The 18945-nt window shown below is 47.0% G+C and overlaps 1 protein-coding gene across 1 annotated transcript; it reads left to right on the forward strand.

Moving 5' to 3' along the window:
• The first annotated feature begins 32 nt into the window (after positions 1–32).
• Positions 33–15368, forward strand: Mrpl37 (mitochondrial ribosomal protein L37). The gene is made up of 7 exons (XM_046450976.1): positions 33–439; positions 2636–2819; positions 2914–3029; positions 7837–8022; positions 9832–9989; positions 13387–13590; positions 15161–15368. The coding sequence occupies exons 1-7, from the start codon at positions 55–57 to the stop codon at positions 15236–15238; spliced, it is 1311 nt and encodes a 436-aa protein (XP_046306932.1). The 5' UTR covers positions 33–54; the 3' UTR covers positions 15239–15368.
• The last annotated feature ends 3577 nt before the right edge of the window (positions 15369–18945 follow it).

Here is an 18945-nt window from a genome sequence, read left to right on the forward strand (position 1 = left end):
AATGAGTCTCGGCGTTCGCCCCCTGAGCTCCCGGCAGACCCTGCGCGGGGAAAGATGGCGGCGTCCAGGTGGAGGTCTTTAGGTGACCAGGGTATGGCGTTGGCGTCTGGGCCCGCAAAGCAGGCGCTTGCTGGTTCTGGGCGACTCGGCCTTGGAGGCTGCGGCGCTCCAAGACGTGGGGCCTACGAATGGGGCGTACGCTCCACGCGGAAGCCCCCGCCTCCTCCCCTGGACAGGGTGTACGAGATCCCTGGACTGGAGCCCATCACCTACGCGGGGAAGATGCACTTCATGCCGGGGCTCGCGCGGCCGGTCTTCCCGCCCTGGGATCCTGGCTGGACGCACCCAAAGTTCCGCCCCTCGATCCCTCTTCACGAGCATGCACTGTACAAGGACAAGGCTTGCTACATATTCCACGAGCGTTGCCGTCTAGTCGAGGGTGAGGACCCAGGACAGGCGGGAGGGGGCCTAGTTCCTCTGTGCAGCTCTGACCCCCGAACTTCTGTGGCTTTGGATGAAACATTGAAGCCCTGCGGGTTTTGGTTTCTTCATCTGAAATATGGAACCATAATGATTCCCATCTTCTGGAAGTTTTCAGGATTAATAGAGCTATGCTTATGTGATGGAATAATGAGTTTTACTGTTAAAGTGAAAAGACATGGTTTCTAAACCAAGCTCTGTCTATAACTCCATGACCTCAGGCAAGTGGCTGGTCTTCCTGAGCCTCCAGTTCCTGTGAAATGAATGGTGACGACTAGACAGTCCACACTGACCCCTCTAGCTCTGACATTCTGAAGATAACTGTACTTTTAAGAAATAGCTGGAGGGAGTTTCTAGTGGAAAGAAATCAGAAAGTGTTTAATCTCCAGGCCTGTGACCTCATTTCACAGAATTACTAATTGTAACAGAAAGGAAGTGATTTTCTCACAGGTGCACTGTAGATTAATGGTGAAGCCAGATCCCCAATTCCGCTTTCCTAGGTCAGTGTCCTTTGTCAAAAGTCAGAGGCAAAATGTTTTCAAGGAGAGAATCTGAACTTGAAAATCTTCTACCCATTTCAGCTCCTCTGTCACTTTCACTAAGAACAGATTTAAGGGCTGAAGATGTAGGTCAGAGGTTGAGCCCTTGCCTAGCATTCTGAATGTTCAGTCTCTAACACCACACAGAAACACCTAGAGTCCATTTGTGGGGTGAGGAGGTGACTGTTGGTTGAGAGTCCCTTTCTTCATTCCTAGTCTTCCCACTCAAATCAGTATAGGAATAGGACAGATCCTAAAAACAAAATGCTTGAGACAAGTGGGAGCAGTATTTTCCAAGAGGTAATTGGGAAAGAAAGAGCCCTGGCAGACATTGGGGCCTACATCAGTTTAAAAAAAAAAAAAATCCTTAGATTAGAGCAAGTCAATGGGCTCACCTCTTAAGCTGCCCCATCCTATTCCTGCAAGCTTATTTTCCAGCTATTAAACACTTCCAGTGTCCTTACAAAGTGCTATGAAGGGTATCACAAGACTTGGTACCCTTGAGTGACTCTGGTAATGAAACCCAGTGGATTAATGCATTAGCAGTACTTGAGAAGTTAAGATTATGCTCATCTGAGCCAGGCATGGTGGCACATGCGTGTAATCCCAGCTCCTTGGGAAACTGGGACAGGAAAATTACAAGTTCAAGACCAGTCTTGGCAATTTAGTGAGATCTTGTCTCAAAAAATAAAAAGGACTGGGGTGTAGCTCATGGTAAAGTGCTCCCAGGTTTCAGTCCCCAGTACTGGAAAAAAGAAAATAGCTCATTACAGAATATCAGGGTTAATTTAAACAAGATGTGAAAAGTTCTCTGCTTAAGTTATCCCAAATTCAGGGCTCCTTAAATTACTCATGAAAATCTAAAATTATTCTCATTTTTTCCAAAAGCTACTTTCCCTTGAAAGTCCACACTTTCCCTTGATAAGGTTGCATGGATTTATTCCTGGGGTCATACCTAATAAATAAGGTATGTTTGGTAGATATAGAATAAAATTATTTATTTTATTGACACCTGATATATGTGTCAGGGGTGGGGTATAAATTAACAGCAGGGATTTTTTTTTTTTTTAAACCAGAGATTGAACCCAGAAGTTCAACCACTGAACTACACACCCAGCCTTTTTATGTTTTATTTTAGGACAGGATCTCACTAAGTTGTGGAGGCTGGCCTCAAGCTTGAGTCCTCCTGCCTCAGTCTCCTGAGCCACTGAGATTATTATAGGCATGTGCCACCATGACCGGCAACAGAGGGGTCTTAAGTGAAGGGTTGGCATGTGTTAATGTAGTACCATAGCCTTGGATCTCACTGCTGCTAACGGGATTCAGCCATATGACATCAGCTTTCTAGCCACTGTTTGAATTTCTCCCATGGCAAGTACTCAGTACTTCAGTCAGCTGTTGACCATCTTGAAGTAGATGGTCATTCCAGATGTTGAGGTGAAATCTGGCTCCCCTAGCTTCTACTCTTCACTTTCAATTCTTTCCCCTCGAGTTTCCCAAGACAAATCCAGCCCTCTATTAAGGCAGCTTTTTCTCCATTATGCTGCCTAGCAGACATGATTAGCTCTTCCTGAACCCATTTCTCATTTCATTGTTTTGTGCTGATTACCCTAAAGGTGTGAAGCAGGCCCTCTGGCTGACCAAGAGCAAGTTAATAGAAGGACTTCCTGAGAAAGTGCTTAGGCTTGTGGACGATCCGAGGAACCACATAGAGAACCAAGATGAGCAGGTTCTAAACATCATCTCTCATGCCCGTCTCTGGCACTCCACTGAGGACATCCCCAAGAGAGAGACCTACTGGTATGTTTCCTTTGAGTAATTAAGATTTCCAAATGATGGATCATGGAGCCAACCTGTTGTTTTAAGTCTACAAATGTCTCTTCTTTTCTCCAAGCCCAGTCATTGTGGACAGTCTGATACAGCTGTGTAAATCCCAGATTCTCAAGCATCCTTCTCTGGCCAGGCGGATCCTTGCCAGAAACTACTCATTATCTGCCACCTGGAATCGAGGTTGGTCATCTTGTACACTAGAAAATTCTGGGCTGTTTTTATCTTTCTATCCTCAGTCCCACCATTAGTTTATCCCTCCCATTCCCACCCCACCCTACCCAAATACCTATCCTCACTCTCTTCATGGCCCAGGTTTGTAGGCTCAGACACATATTTAGTATTGTTAGGTATGACCTCACCACCTTTTTGTTTTGTTTTGTTTTTAGTACTGGAGATTGAACCCAGGGGTGCTCAATCACTGAGCCATGTCCCCAGTCCTTTTTTTAAAAAAAAATTTTATTCTTTAGTTGTAGTTGGACACAATACCTTCATTTTATTCATCTATTATGTGGTGCTTAGGATCGGACTCAGGGTCTTGCACATGTGAGGCGAGCACTCCACTGCTGAGCCACAACCCCAGCCCCCCCAGTCCTTTTTTTATATTTAATTTAGAGACAGAGTCTCTCTGAGTTGCTAAATGCCTTGTTAATCTGCTGAGGCTGGCTTTGAACTCGTGATCCTTCTGCCTCAGTCTCCTGAGTTGCTGGGATTACAGGTATGTGCCACCATGCCTGGTGACCTTTTTGTTTTTAATCACTCCTGTCTAAGACCATTAATAGCCAACCATTATCTGTTAAGTGCCCACACTGTGCTTGGGAGTGCCTAAAAGCTAAAGATGAGCAGATAAAGCACATTGAGTCTGTCCTCACCACACTCACGTTCTATTGAAACAGCCTTACACCTTTCATACTTCTCTACTTTTCCAAATCTGGGTTCAACATAGCTGCTGGAGTGATCTTTCTACAGTAAAACTCCCCCACACTTCCTGGAGTTGGACCCAGGAGTGCTCTACCACTGAACTACATCCCCAGCCTTTTCTAATTATTATTTGGAGACAGAGTCTTGCTAAGTTATGGAGGCTGGACTTGAACTTGGAATCCTCCTGCCTAAGCCTCCTGAGCAGCTGGGATTATAGGTGTGCACAACTGTATCCGGTCAGTACAACTCTTTTTATGTCTCTCCCGTATTTCAAATCCTGCCTCCCAGTAGCTTGAACTCTTTATTGTGATATTCAAGGCCCTCTATGCTTTGACCTTCACCTAGTCTTTCTAAATCTTATCTCTCCACTACTATTCTGTCCCTGTACCCCCATCCCTGAATTAGCCACTTGCAGCTCTTTAGTGTCAAGTGTTCCCACCTTGGAGCCCTTGAATTGCTATACATCTGTCTGGAATGCTCTTTTCTACTTTCCTCATGTATCCATATTCTATCTGTAAGGCTCAGCCCAGGCCTCCTCTTTGTGAGTCCAGGCTGGTCTAGCTGTCCCTCCTCGGTGCTCCTTGTGCCATCATAGCACTTACTACATTATGTTGCAGCTATCAAACAGATATCAACTCTCAGGTGTTTGACGCAGGTATGTCAGAGGACACAGGTGTTCTAAATGGTGGGATCCTGGAGCAGGGAAACCAGCTAGGGAATAATTTGGCACTTTAGGACATCTGTTTGGTCAGGTTTCTCCAGCTTGCCCCTTTGCATATGGACTTCCTGGCAGGGAATCAACCTTGCAGAGGTAATGGCACCACTAAGGAAATTAGTGAGCCTCATTAATAGAGGAGTACTTGTTGGCCCATCATCAAGTATTACCTCTAATTAAACTGCCCCATTTGGAGCTGTCACTGGAGGAGGGATGTGGAGGGAATTGAATTAGAAACCACACTAGAGTGGTCTGTGGGGAGAATCTAAAACCCCGGGTTAGGAGAGGTCCAGGCACATTTATGTTCCTTGCAGATTATATGTGAGGAAACAGGAAATGTTTTAGGAAACTAATCTTGAGGTGTGATTATGATATACTTTAACAAACTGATCAGAGTTTATGCATCCACAGATGTAGTATCCATTTTTTACATACCCAGTAAGGAAGGCCACATATTCATTAAATGGCAGTGCTTTTGACCAAACAGATTTTTAGAAAACAAGTCTTTTTTTTTTTTTTTTTTGGTACTGGGGTTTGAACCCAGTGTTGCTTACCACTGAGCCACAGCCCTTTTTTTTTTGAGACAGGCTCTTGCTAAGTCCTTAGGACCTCACTAAATTGCTGAGGCTGGTCTTAAACTTGTGATCCTCCTTCCTTAGCCTCCTGAGTTGCTAGGATTATAGGAGTGCTCCACAGCACTGAGCAGAAAATCAGCTTTGATACATTATCTATATACTGTACTTTGACTATTTCTGAAGTCCAAGCACCTGCAGAAGTAGGTGTGCCTCCATGAAGTCCCCTCAGTTTCCCATGCTCAAGGAGCCTTTCCATGTGCACTTCTTCTGGTGGTGGCATGTGGTTGCTTGTGGGGACTACTATGAACTGCATCTGCACATGTTTATGCAGATCGCTGGTCAATCTAATGTAGATCACCTGTGTTCCTCCCAGCAGATATGTAAGTCTGCCTTATGCAATTCTCTGATTGGCCTAGTGTTTCACTCTCAGTTGTTGGGGTCAACTGGCCCTGTTCTTGGGTTGATCAGTCATTTCATCTCTGGTCTCATTGCTTCTCACCCTTCATCCCTCTTCCTTACCATATTATACTTTAGTCATTGGATGTGTTTCTCTGTGGATTCACACTTCTATGACCTTGCACATGTTAGTCCTCCTTAACTGGACGATTTTCTCACACATTTTGCTTGGTAGTCTCCAACCCAGTGGTTTTCAGCTGAAGACAGTTTTGCCCTCTAGGGAACATTTGGCAATGTCTGGAGACATTTTTGATTGTGATGACTTGAGTGGGTGGGGATAGGATGGGAAGGGACTTCTAGTGTGTAGAGAAAGGGCTGCTTCTCCAATGCTCAGGACAGCCCTCTCACCAAAGAATAATCTGGTCCAAATGAGTATTGTGCTAAAATTGAGAAGTCCCATTATTATCCATACTTTAGATGCCTAGTTTTTTTTTTTTTTTTTTTTTTTTAAAGAGAGAGAGAGAGAGAATTTTAATATTTATTTTTTAGTTTTTGGCAGACACAACATCTTTGTTTGTACGTGGTGCTGAGGATCGAACCCGGGCTGCACGCACGCCAGGCAAGCGCGCTACCGCTTGAGCCACATCCCCAGCCCTAGATGCCTAGTTTTTAAAAAAAATTTTAATTTGTTTTAATTAGTTATACATGACAGTAGAATATACTTCGATACATCATATATAATGGAGTATAATTTCTCATTCTAATAGTTATACATGATGTGGGATAACACTGGTCATATAGTTATATATGTACATAGAGTAATAATATCTGATTCATTCTACTATCCTTCCTACCCTCATTCCCCCTCTACCTAACCTAAAGTAACTCTGTTCTTCCCTAGCCTCATCCCACATTGTGAATTAGCATCCACATTATCAGAGAAAACATTCAGCTTTTGATTTGGGGGGATTGACTTATTTTGCTTAGCATGATATTCTCCAGCTACATCCATTTACCAGCAAATGCCATAATTTCATTCTTCTTTAAGCTTGAGTAATATTCCATCATATGTATGTATATATATATATATATGTGTGTGTGTATGTATATATATGTGTGTGTGTGTGTGTGTGTATATATGACGTGTATATATGCCACATTTTTTTTAATCCATTCATCTGTTGAAGGGCACCTAGGTTGGTTCCATAGTTTAGCTATTGTGAACTGAGCTGCTATAAATATTGATGTGGCTGCATCACTATAATGTGCTAATTTTAAGTCCTTTGGGTATAAACTGAGAAGTGAGATAGCTAGGTCAAATGGTGGTTCCATTCCAAGTTTTCTGAGGAATCTTCATACTACTTTCCATAATGGTTGCACCAGTTTGCATTCCCACCAGCAATGTATGAGTATACCTTTTTCCCCACCTTCTCACCAACATTTACTGTTGTTTCTATTCTTGATAATTGCCATTCTGACTGGAGTGAGATGAAATTTTAGAGTAGTTTTGATTTGCATTTCTCTAATTGCTAAAGATGTTGAGCATTTTTTCATATATTTGTTGATCAGTTGTATTTCTTCTGTGAAGTGTCTATTAAGTTCCTTGGCCCATTTATTGATTAAGGCATTATTTTTCTAAGATGCTCTCCAGACCTCCCAGAGAAGTCACTTTCCCCTTCTGGGTTGTATCTGAGTCTGGTTCATACTTTTTGCTACAGCACTTCCTGTCTGGTGAGCTCCTTGAGCAGAGAGAGTATTTGTTTTTTCTTTTTGTTTGTTTGTTTGTTTTAAGAGAGAGATTTTTTTTTAAAGAGAGAGAGAGAGATAGAGAGAGAATTTTAATATTTATTTTTTAGTTTTCGGCGGACACAACATCTTTGTTTGTATGTGGTGCTGAGGATTGAACCCAGGCCACACGCATGCCAGGCGAGCGCCCTACCGCTTGAGCCACATCCCCAGCCCCAGAGAGAGTATTTGTAAGCTGAGTTCCCAGCTTAGAGTTGGTGCTCAAGAAGATCTGTGTAGGGGCTAGGGCTATAGCTCAGTTGGTAAAGTGCTTGCTTAGCATACACAAGGCCCTGGGTTCAATCCCCAGCACCATGCCCACCCCCCACCCCCCCAAAAAAAAAGATCTGTGTGACATGCACTGGACCCCCAGGACCACCAGGTCTCTGGATCTATCAAGAAAGGAACACAGGAAGAAGAGTGCACTAGCTCATCTCTCTCTTGAGGACCCCAGGACTAACACCTTAATCCCAGGTTTTGTGTTTTGTGATTAGCCTATAGTGGACTTGAGATGCACAGGAAATAAAGGCTTTAGACTTTGCTGAGTGGATAAAAGTCTTTATACTAGTTTGGACTGAATATCTTTTTCTTCTTTTAGAATCTGTTCTCCTTCAGGTCCGTGGTACTAGTGGCACCCGACTGAGTGTAAAGGATCCTCTGCCCCCCATTGCCTCCAGAGAGGAGATTGAAGCTACCAAGAATCATGTTCTTGAGACCTTCTATCCTATATCTCCCACTATTGATCTCCAGGAATGCAACGTTTATAAAGTGAAAGATGATACAGGTGAGAAGCAAAGCCTTTGAGTTGTAGGCAATGCAAAGGTGAGAGATACGCTTTCTCCAAAGGAAAAGGATGTACTAAGAACTCATGTACATTTATCTCCTAGGATCCATGTAGCAGCCCATGCAGCAGGTACTGTTATTCCCATTTCATAGGCAAGGAAACTGTGGCCCAAGGAGGTTAAGTGATTTGTTTCAAGGCTGACTTTTCATTTTATCCCAAATAGTAACTTCTGACATCAGAGTGTTAATGGGTGGCTTCAGTGTTTTTTGTTGTTGCTCACCATACCTTGCTTAAGGGGCTTTTGACCAGACTTTTCCTTTATTCATGGATCCTTTTAAAGGCACCCTCTTTCTGCTCATCCTGTAGACTGCTAGTACCTTCAGCCTTCCTCCATGGGCCTTTAATGCAGCTATTTATCCAAATTCCATTCCACAAGGCATCAACTCAGACTCTGTCAGCCCCATCGGAAACTCGGCAGTCAGACTCAGCTTATGCCCAGAATGCCTTGCACTCTGCTCTCATAACTGGTCATTGTGACCCCAGGCTATTTTCTCACCATCTGTCTAGCTGATAGTTCTGGAGGAGACTTTCCTGAAACCCCTGTTTAGTCTCATCTCCCTTCATGCCGTCTCCCCACTGCCTCTGTAGAGTAGGTTCTCCTAGCTTTCTCCTGTGAGGGCCTTCACATTTGCTTCCTGCTGCCCTCCCTATTGTCACCCCCAACCCCCACTGTCCCTTCATTGCACCTGGACCTCATACATCATGCCCTGCTCACCACTGGGCTTTCTAATTCCTCTTCCCTCCACAGGAATATTGACCATTTGTCTGCAGCTCACAATTTGTCTTAGGAATCATTTCCTCCCAGAGATCTCTGTCTCATCAGGGACCTTTCATCTCTCCTCCCTCATCCCTGAATCACTGTGGATTTTGACGTCCCTCCATGTGGACATGATTGGTTTTCCTGTATGTCTCCCCTTTAGACTGAGTTCCTCAAAGGCATTGGCAGGCTCTGTTTGGGCTCTGCTCCTGATTCATATCTTAGCACCTAGCATCACACATGTGCTGGGCACTTCCATGTGCAGGAAAGCCACTTCCCTCTGTTAGTGCTCTCCTCAGAGATTTTCAGAGCATTTTCCAGCCTGTTTCTCCCTCTTTTTCACCCATATTCACTGACTCAGATCACTTATTGTAGAAGCTTCCAGCCTTCCAAGGGTTTATTCATAGCTTTACAGGAGAACAGGATTCTTAACTTGACAGATTGTGGCTAAGATGAGCAAAAGCTGAATTTTGACCAGTTGTGAAATGAGACAAGTCATTTTCACTAATATGAAAGTAACAGATAACATAAAGCTACTGAATAATAGTAAAATGCTGAACTCTCCAATGATTTGCTTTGTTTTTAATAATTGCCAACAGCTTTCAGGTTAGTTCTCTCCTTGGACATCACTGTCATCTGTGGGCTTGAAGAAGAGAAAAAGGGTAGAGTCAGAACAACACACAAGAAGCACCTGGAACAGATTGGCAGGCGGTTTCCATGAAGAGCCAGATGATAGTAAACATTTTAGATTTTGCAACCCACATATGGTCTCAGTGTAACTACCCAGTAGACATGCGTAAATGAGTGTGGTTGCAGCCCAGTAGAAAAGTTATTTATGGGAAGCAGGCAGGCTGTTTGTGACCACCTCTGAGCTGGTCTGTGCCTCCAGTGTCTTGGTCATGCCTGCCCTTGAGCCAAGGAGGTAGCTCTTCTAAGGCTCTGGCAGGCTGGCTAATCTTTTCCACCCCTCCATGTGATTACATATCTTGCAGGATTCCGGGAGGGATATCCTTACTGCTTTCCCCACACCCTGTATCTCCTGGAGACGGCCAAGTTACAACCACACCGCTTTCATCCAGATAAGCTGCGGGCCAAGATGATTCTGTTTGCTTTTGGCAATGCCCTGGCTCAGGCCCGGCGCCTCTATGGGGTATGTATGTGGAGAAGACCACTGAAGTGCTTTATGTGGTGTCATGTCCCTCTCTCTCTTAAGGACATTGTTCAAAGGAAGAAGTCAATGTGGGAACTCCTTGCTTGACTGAGAATCTTAGGGAGAAGCACTTCCACTCACCCTGTGGGGACAAACTGACCTCCACTGGGGACCAGCTGGGGGTTTGCACTTTACCCAGAGACAGTAGCCCATGAGGTTTCATTGAGATCCCTGTTTTCCAGAGTATTCCACAGGAACACAGGAGCTAGCTAGCTTGTCCAGTAAGTGTAGAGTAGAACGAAGTGCTCCCAGCTCTGAAGCCTTCAGTTCTCTGTGCTCCAGCACACTGCCCTGCTCTGCAGCGTTAGAACTGAAGCTGGATCTCCACCAGGCAGGCAGAAGGAAGCAAGGCAGTGAGATGGCCCAGACCTGCTTGCCAGCTCACAGTGGATTCTAGGGACCCAAGATCCCACTTGGTGGCAATCCCTTGATCCTAAGAGGAGGTCCCAGGGACCTAAATGGTATGGAATGGGGGGTGAGAGGTTGAGTTGTCCCAAGATAAGGGGCCCCAGAGCAAACGCCTCCAGGGAGAAGAGAGCCACATGAAAGCGTAAGCAAGCCTGAGACACCAGGTCCCTGGTTTTGTGTATGTGCAGAAGAGGGATTCTGAGAGATGCTGCTGGGCTCCCAGGTCTTGGTTAGAGCCTGAGGTTAAAGGAGTGAAGAAATTCTGTAATTTCTTGTCCTGCTTGGTCTAGGCGCTAGGCAGGATTGTGGAAGCGTGACTAGATACATGAATTGGGAGTGGGCTGCATTGTGCCTGTATTGCGCACCTGCTACATTTTAGGCATTTATTAGGGCTCTTGTATTGGTTCTGAAAATACAGCCTAGATGAGCAGCAGAAGTCCCATCAGTGAGCTTGTTGGAAATGCATATTCCCAGACTGATACCAATGGAATCGGAAGCCCTGGTGTTGGGGCCAGCTGTCAGCATTGAACACACCTCCCAGGTGATTAAAGCCAGTACAAGCTTGAGTTTGAAAACCCTGCATGAAATTTTGAGGACCACTGCCAAGTTCACTCCTTATAGCAACCCCATTTGGCACAGGCTGTTAGTTTCACTTGACAAGTGACACTGAGGCTCAGGGAGGCTAAGTAACTTGCCCAAGGTCACCCAGATGAGAGATAAGCAAGTGAGCCAAGATGTAGCTCAGTGGTAGAGTACCTGCTTAGTGTGCACAAGGCCGTGGTTTCAATGTCCAACACCACAAAAAGCAAAAAAGAAAGAGAAGCTATTGTCACATCTTTATGTAACCTGTGTCTCTCCAGTCCTAGAAAGGCTAGCTTTACTCCCATTCTGACTGTATGCAGCGCGAAGGCTATGGAAAGTTAGGTAATTGTCTAAGATCCCACAGCTGATGACTAAAGAAGCAAGGACTGGATCCATAATCCCTCCACCTTTGAAGGATGGAAGGAGGCGGTCACATGCCGTGTCCTAGGCCTGCCAGCTCATGGTAGCAGCTGTGCCAGCTTTTGCCAGCAGTGCCTGGGTAGCAATGCTGCCACTAATTGCCACCCAGTTGGGCAGGAGGGGGGCCTCCCCCAACCCTTCCAGGTACAAATTATTCCTGAGGAAGTGAAGTTGAACAATTATGGGAAGATTCTCCAGGTAAAAGGTAAAATTGCTGAGAAATTTATGTAACTACCTACAGTTTTATTCATCTGTAGAGAGATAAGAGTACAGAATTCTCAGCTAATGCTTATAGATACTTTTTTTTTTTTTTAATGCAGCTCAGAACAGGTAATTTCTAAAGCTAACAACCCCAGTGTGGCCCACACTGAGGTCTGCCATTAGCTATTCCTAATGTCAGACCAACCCTGATGGGTGAATGTCAGCAGAATTTTTGAATCAGGATGTCCTGCTTTGTGGAGCCTGCTCATTGGATCTTTGTCCGGCAAGTAGCAATCACCAAACTGGATTGCTGCAGTATCCACAGGTTGACTATACGATGTGTCATTCAAACAGGGACACTACTGAGAACAAAAGAGGTGCTATTGTCATATACACTGGGACACCAGGTGTAAACCAAAATAATAAATTTTTATATGACTTAACAGCCTGGGGTTTGATCCTGGCTCATACCTCATGAGTGACCTGGAACAAATTATACCAGTGTTCTCATCTCTTAAGTGGGACTGTACTTCTAGATTTATGAGCATGGAGGTGATTTTATAAAAAACTGGCAAGATGTCTGGCACCCAGGAGGCCTTCAGTAAGTGGTTTTAGTATTACTATGATTACCAAGTGGTGCCCACTGAAAAGGATCATCAGAGAATGAATTGACTGGTAAAGTCCTGGTGCGACAGAGCTGAAGTTGCAGTGACAGTGGGAAGCCAAGGTGACTGCTGGAACAGACGGTCCAGGATGCCAGGCCCTCGGGATCAAGGCAGGAGTGAACAGTGTGCATGGTGTCACATGAGCCACTTTGGGTTCTGGTGCCACCCTCTTTGTGACTTGATGTCAGACAAGTCAGTTTACCCTGTTGAATCTGTTTTCTTCTCTTTCAGATGGTGTGAGAACCAAATGACATCATATTTATTCACTCCTCCTCCAGGTTAAGGTTTGACAGCTGATTTCACTGTTAGCCCCATCAGGCAATGCCATGAGTTTGAGGGATTCCTCCCAGCTCACTTGCCTGAGCTTTGTGACTTGCCAAGTAATTGCCTCTCAGTGGTGGGAGCTATTAGTTCAGTATGCTCAAGTTGAAGCACCAGACTCCCTGGGACATGAACCACGGGGGCCAGGCAGAGCCAGGAGAGGTGAGGGAAGGCCTGGCTCTGGACGGTGCCCTGAATTCCATTCTATTTTATTTTGGTTTTTTAGTACTAGGTATTGAACACAGGGGCACTCAACCACTGAGCCACATCCCCAGCCCAATTTTGTATTAGGGGACAGGGTCTCACTGAGTTGCTTAGTGCCTCGCCATTGTTGAGGCTGGCTTAGAATTCGTGATCCTCCTGCCTCAGCCTCCCGAACTGCTGGGATTATAGGCGTGCGCCACTGCACCTGGCTCCATTCTATTTTAATTGCCCCAAGATGAAGCCATTAAATAGGAGGAGGTGGGTGTTCTGAAGGGCAGTGCTAGAAGCTGCTTGGTCTATGGTGTGCCTACATGTTACTTTCCTGGAGAGTCCACTCCAGCTGCGTCACTCCAGGATTTCACCAGTCAATGCACTTGCTGATGATCTTTTGATTGGCGTCTCTTGGTGATCACACTTCTACTAAAACCACTTTCTTCAGTGGCCTCGTGAGTGCCAGGATCTTTCCAGTTTTCATAAGCTCACCTCTACTCTCATGAATCTAGAGGTAGATTTGATTTGCCTCCTTTTCCTCTCAGAACAACAGCAAGGTCTTGGAGCATCCGATAGTTGTGCAGAGCGTGGGCACAGATGGACGTGTCTTCCAGTTCCTGGTGTTTCAGTTGAATACCACAGATCTGGTCTCTAACGAGGGGGTCAAGAATCTGGCCTGGGTGGATTCAGACCAGTTCCTCTATCAACACTTCTGGTGTCGCCCGGTAATCAAAAAGAAAGTAGTGGTGGTAAGTGTAGCCGTCTCCTGCTTAGTGATTGAAACTGGGCTGGGAGGAGGGCCCTGGCTCTAGGGACTGTGCACCCAGAATGTCTGACTGCCCCTCTCTTCAGCTCCTGTTTCCCTCTGAACCCACCTCCAGTCTCACCCAACTCCTTACAGCACCCAACGGGCCTGGGGCCTTGGATGCTGCTCCTTCTGTATAGGAGGCTTCTCCCTCCCTCCTCCCTCTCCCCTCCCCATTTCTCTCATCTGGTCATCCTTCACTTGTCCTTCTAGGTTTAGTGTGTTTCTTACATGGGAAACCTTCCCTTATCACCACTGTCCTTAACCCCTGCCTCACTTCAGTGCTTCAGTGCCCCAGAGTACCTATCTGTTCCCATGTTTTTCTCCTCCACTAAACCAAGCTCCACACTTCTGGAGGGCAGGGCCTGTGGGCAACGTACTATTTGTTTCATTCCACTGACACACAGTTCCTCCCGTGGCACTGTTGCTGCTGCACCCAGGGATCAGCTGACAGAGTTCAGGCCTGCTCCCTGCAGTGGGCAGCAGTGATGTTTTAAGTCAGTTCACACTAAAACACCAAGCAGTAGAAAGTGCTCTAAAGAGACAGCAGGATCAAGGGATGAGAGCAGAGCAGGGTGCTGTTAGGTCTGTGACAACTGGTTCCTACCCAGGGCTTGCTGACAGATTGCCTTCTGTGACTGACTCCCAGCATGTCCACATTTCTGCCCTTGAAATGTCTTCTGGATCTGGGCCCTTCTCTTTGGCTCCAGACCCCCTCTTCTCACCTGCACAGTCACAGTAGCTACCTCCCATCTCTCTGTTCTTAGTCAATCTCTTTTGTGGCTCAGGTCCTCTTCCTTCAATCTCTTCCTTCCAGAACAGACTCAGTACTTCCTTCTAGTACTAGGCCCCTTGTCTTGGTGAGCCAGCTCCCACCACTTTACCCATCACCAGAAGCCTGGGCCTCAGCCTCACCCTGGCCCTTCCCGCCCTCATCTTGTACTCTGCTCTTCTATGTGCTGTTCTCTTTGAAGCCTCCTTCCTCTCCTTTTTATTTCTGGCCCATTCTACTTGTCCTTCTCTGCGTGGAAGTTGGTGAGTTAAGTCATTTCCCCTGCTTTCTTAGTACCTTTTTTCTTCTTCTGCAGTGAGATCTGTCACCTTTTATTAGTACTCCTTGAGGACAGGCACCACATTTACTTAACTGCTGGGTCTCTAGCCCTGGACACAACCTGATACAGTGAGAGCAGGTGCTTGATAAATGGATATGGAATGAGTGAGGGATTGTTGTCCCCGGATGAAAGGAGGCAGCAGACTGTTCCTGGTGGTTGAGGTGAGAGGAGTTAGTTAGGGAGCAAGCAGGGCAGTGTCAACAGAAGCTTCCTGACCTTCTCAATTTCACACCCTCAAGCATCTCTTACATTGCCAGCTCAGTGCCCCTTAGACCTGTTGAGAAGCAGTAGGGGAAGAAACAGCGATGACCCAGGTGCTCAAGATTTACAGAAGATGGACCTTTGTTTAATTGCTGCCTTTAAATCTAGTAGCAGGATCCTAATGGGCTGTGTTCTTTCCAGGAACCTGTTGGACCAACTAGTTTCCAGCCAGAGACATTCAGAAAGTTTTTGGCTCTGTATTTGCATGGAGCTGTGTGAGCCAAGGAGGTTCTGAGGCCTGAGTGCCCCTACCCCTTCCCTCTGAGGAGTCTGCATCCTGGGTGAAGCCAGGGCCTCTGCCCGTGTTCAGCCTGATGGTCTCACTGGCAATAAAGAGCCCTGAATCATACTGGAGCCTGTGTTGGTGTGATGGTGCTGTCAGCGGGCACAGCAGCCCCATGTCGTCATGCTACACAGGTGTGGGCTCTAGAGCCTGGCCAGCCTCAGCCTCCACCTCAACCAGCTCTGCCCCAGACTCAGGCTATGATGAGCATCTTCGTTTCAGTTTCTTCATCTGAAATCCAGGGCTAGTAGGACCTTCCTTGTTTTGAAAACAATGTGTCTGTCTTATTGGCCTCATGGCAGATGCTCTGCTATGGGTGCTGGGTTCTTACAGAATGATTTACCTTGCACACACATTCCACAGTGACTACAGAAAAGCCTAATAGCGTATTTGCCGGGTTTCATTTGCTACTAAATCACTCAGGGGTCACTCCACTTGAATTGGGCTGACCGGGCTGCACGAAATAACCACACAAGAGACACAAATACCTTTTTCTTTGGGGTCCCTGTGACGGTTCCTCAGACCTTATGGGTCTGCAGGAAGAGAGTGAGAGAGCACCCACTGACCCATTTTATTGAGGAGAAGCTATTCAAATGAGGCAAGGGGTCAGGTTTCAGAGGGCTGAGTCTATCTTCATGATGTCTGTTGTCAGCGGGTTGACTGACATCTAGGTAGGCCATACCCAAGGGCACAGTAAGAGAAAGGGACACACACAAGGCACTTCCATGGAAGATTCTATCCTAAACAGGGCAAGGGGTTATATTACAAAGGAACAGGTGAGCATAGCTCCACCCATGGGGCTATAGCAAGACACCCCCATGCACGAGATACCACCCATCGAACCCAAGAAGGGTGGGGAAAGTCTAGGAGAATGCTGCCTGACGCTTCATCACCCATCTGGGGAGTGTGACTCAGTCACAAGCAAGGTTGGTCTCCCACACGTGTTCATTGTGGATTTCCCACTAGTTTCTTGGATGATGGGCCACACAATCCTGGGTCACCAGGCCTCTGTTGTTCAAGTCCTCTCCTGTGTCAGACAGTGCCACATACCAGACACCGTGTATTGCTGCACCTTGTCCGTCCTCACACAGCTCTGCTGGGCAATTACTCTAGAAATGTCATTTCCAGAGTCAGGAGAAATGCTGAGTGCCTAGTGTGTGAGACGCTGTTCTCTGCCCTGAAGATGAAGAAACATAATGTAAGGACTGCCCAAGGCCCCACAGCTGGTGTTTTCAGTCTACTTCCCTAGGAAACCCCTGGAGAGGAGTTTTGGGAGCCACTTCAGGCCCAGCACCTTGAGGCCTCTGGGCAGCAGCACTAGGGAGAAAGGACTGAGCTAGTGTGTTGCCACATGAGGTCATTGCCAGGCACACAGACACCTTGGGGCCAGAGTTGACCCCTCTGATGCAAGAGGTTGAGTCTACAGACACCACAGGCCTGTTGCTGATTGTTGGATAACTGTTCCCCACCTCTGTGGGAATGGCCTCAGGAGAGGGCTGTGCTGGACTGAGCCACTGGGGCAGGCTGCCCTGGCTGGAGGGGCTCTGGAGAGACCTGGGAGCCTGAGTTCTACAGCTAGAGAATGACAAAGCCATCTCCAACCCATGTCCAACTCCTATGCTGTACACTTTCCACTTCACGTACAAATTTATTTTTTTAAGAGGGGGTCTCAGCGGCTGCAGTAGTGCACACCTGTAACCCTAACTCTGGTGGCTGAGGCAGGAACAACGCAAGTTTGAGGCCAGCGTCAGCAACTTAGTGAGACCCTGTCTCAATATAAAAAAATAGAGCTGTGGATGTAGCTCAGTGGTAAGGCACCTCTGGGCTCAATTCCAGTGCCAGAAACAAAGGAGGGGGTCTTACTGTGTCACCCAGGCTGATCTCAAATTCCTGGGCTCAAGCAATCCTGAGCAGTTGAGACTACAGAAAGAAGAGCGTCACTGCACCGGCTCTTCCCACTTTATAGCTTATCTCAGGTGACCCGTGGGGTGGGGTGGAGGCAGCCTTTGGGAGTCCCAGGAAGAGCAAGGGGTGTGAAGCCGGTGAGTGTGAGGCTGGGGTGAGCAGCACATAGAGGACCCGGAACATCAAGCACTGCAGTTCCCATAGGAGCTGATGTGGCCCAGGGGAGTCGGTGAGTCCTGTTGCCATTTTAGCGGATGAAACAAGTGACATGTAAACGGTGAGAACTCAGGGAGTTCAGAAAGGTCCAAAAGTTGGCACCCCCAGTTCTTTTCCCAAAGGATACCCATGACTCAGTTTCTCATGTGCGACTTATTAGAACGTGTCTTAAGCGCATCTGTGCTTGTTACTTGATGTCATCCCAGTCCGACTTTTTTTGGTTTTGTTTTTGTTTTTTTTGGTGGTACTGGGAATCAAACCCAAGGGTGCTCTACCACTGAGCCACATCCCCAGCCCTTTCAATTTTAAGACAGGATCTCACTAAGTGGCTGTGGGTGACCTTGAACTTGCAATGCTCCTGCCTCAGCCTCCCTAGTAGCTGGGACCTCAGGGGGGCACCACCTCGCCGGCTGTGTTGATGAGCCCTTCTCCACCCCAGTCCGGGGATCGCAGGGTCTCACGGCGTCAGCACATACATTCATACCTGTTCTTTCGAGTGCTGCCTTCATGTCTACTGATGTCGGTCGGGTTATTTCCAGTTAGTAATTATTGCAAATAATGCTGCAGCGTACGTTGTTATGCGTCTTAGAGTACTTTTGCCAGCATAGCCATTGGGTAAATTCCTAGCCACCAGATTGCTGAGTCATGGAACTTTTTAAAGAACACTGGTGGGAATGCAGAGGATGAATTGGCAGGACAACAGTGCGGAGTCCAGCTGGAGGCCGGTGTGGTCCTTCCAAGCAGGCTAAGTCCCTTATGAACAAGGAGTGAAAGGGTGAAGTGAACTGGGGCCCCAGGCCAGTGGGATGGAGGCTGATGAGCACAGTCCTAAGAACCTGCAGCTTGAGGAGTGTCCTGGGTGGGGCTGGTGTTGCAGGGCAGCCAGGGGCTCATAGACATCCCAACGCCACAAACTGGGACGGCCCTGCCTGCCGTCCTGGGTGGTAAATTGGGCCTGGAGACCATTATACTCAGCGCAAAGTGATCTGCGCAGTGAGGCAGGAGTAGCAGCCGTTGTTATTCTCCCTGTGTAGATGGGGAAATGGGCCCAGAACCCACATGATGTAGTGTATGTTAGTTGGGTTTTCATTGCTGTGACCAAAATGCCCAGCAAGAACAACTTGGAGGAGAAGTTTATTTGGGCTCAGATTCAGAGGTTCAGTCCATGGTTGGCTAACTCCATTGCTCTGAGCCTGAGGTGAGCGGAATATCGTGGCAGAAGGGCACAGCAGGGGACAGCTGCTCCTCTCCTGGCAGATGGGAAACAGAGCAGGCAGGATACAACGCGAGCCACACAAGTACACTCTCAGGGACCCAGCTTCCTCCAACACCTCGCCTGCTTACAGTCACCACTCCACAGTAGTCCTTCCAAATTATTAACCCATCAAAGGGATTAATCCACTTATTAGGTTTAGCTCTTTAATCACCTCACCTCTGAACAGAGGGACACCTCATGTCCAAACACAACATAGTGGGAAGAGCTGGAACGTCCATATGTGGTGACACCTGCTCCCATCACTCC

Source organism: Marmota monax, unplaced genomic scaffold (genome assembly GCF_021218885.2).
Source record: "Marmota monax isolate L192 unplaced genomic scaffold, Marmota_monax_Labrador192_F-V1.1 WCK01_AAM20220418_F8-fsc00023, whole genome shotgun sequence".
Lineage (NCBI taxonomy): Eukaryota > Metazoa > Chordata > Mammalia > Rodentia > Sciuridae > Marmota > Marmota monax.

Coding starts and splice junctions, on each gene's coding strand:
- Mrpl37 (XM_046450976.1), top strand. CDS start 55: ATGGCGGCGTCCAGGTGGAGGTCTTTAGGTGACCAGGGTATGGCGTTG. Junction 3,030..7,836: donor ATCTGCCACCTGGAATCGAG/GTTGGTCATCTT, acceptor TTCTTCTTTTAG/AATCTGTTCTCCTTCAGGTC. Junction 13,591..15,160: donor TCAAAAAGAAAGTAGTGGTG/GTAAGTGTAGCC, acceptor TGTTCTTTCCAG/GAACCTGTTGGACCAACTAG.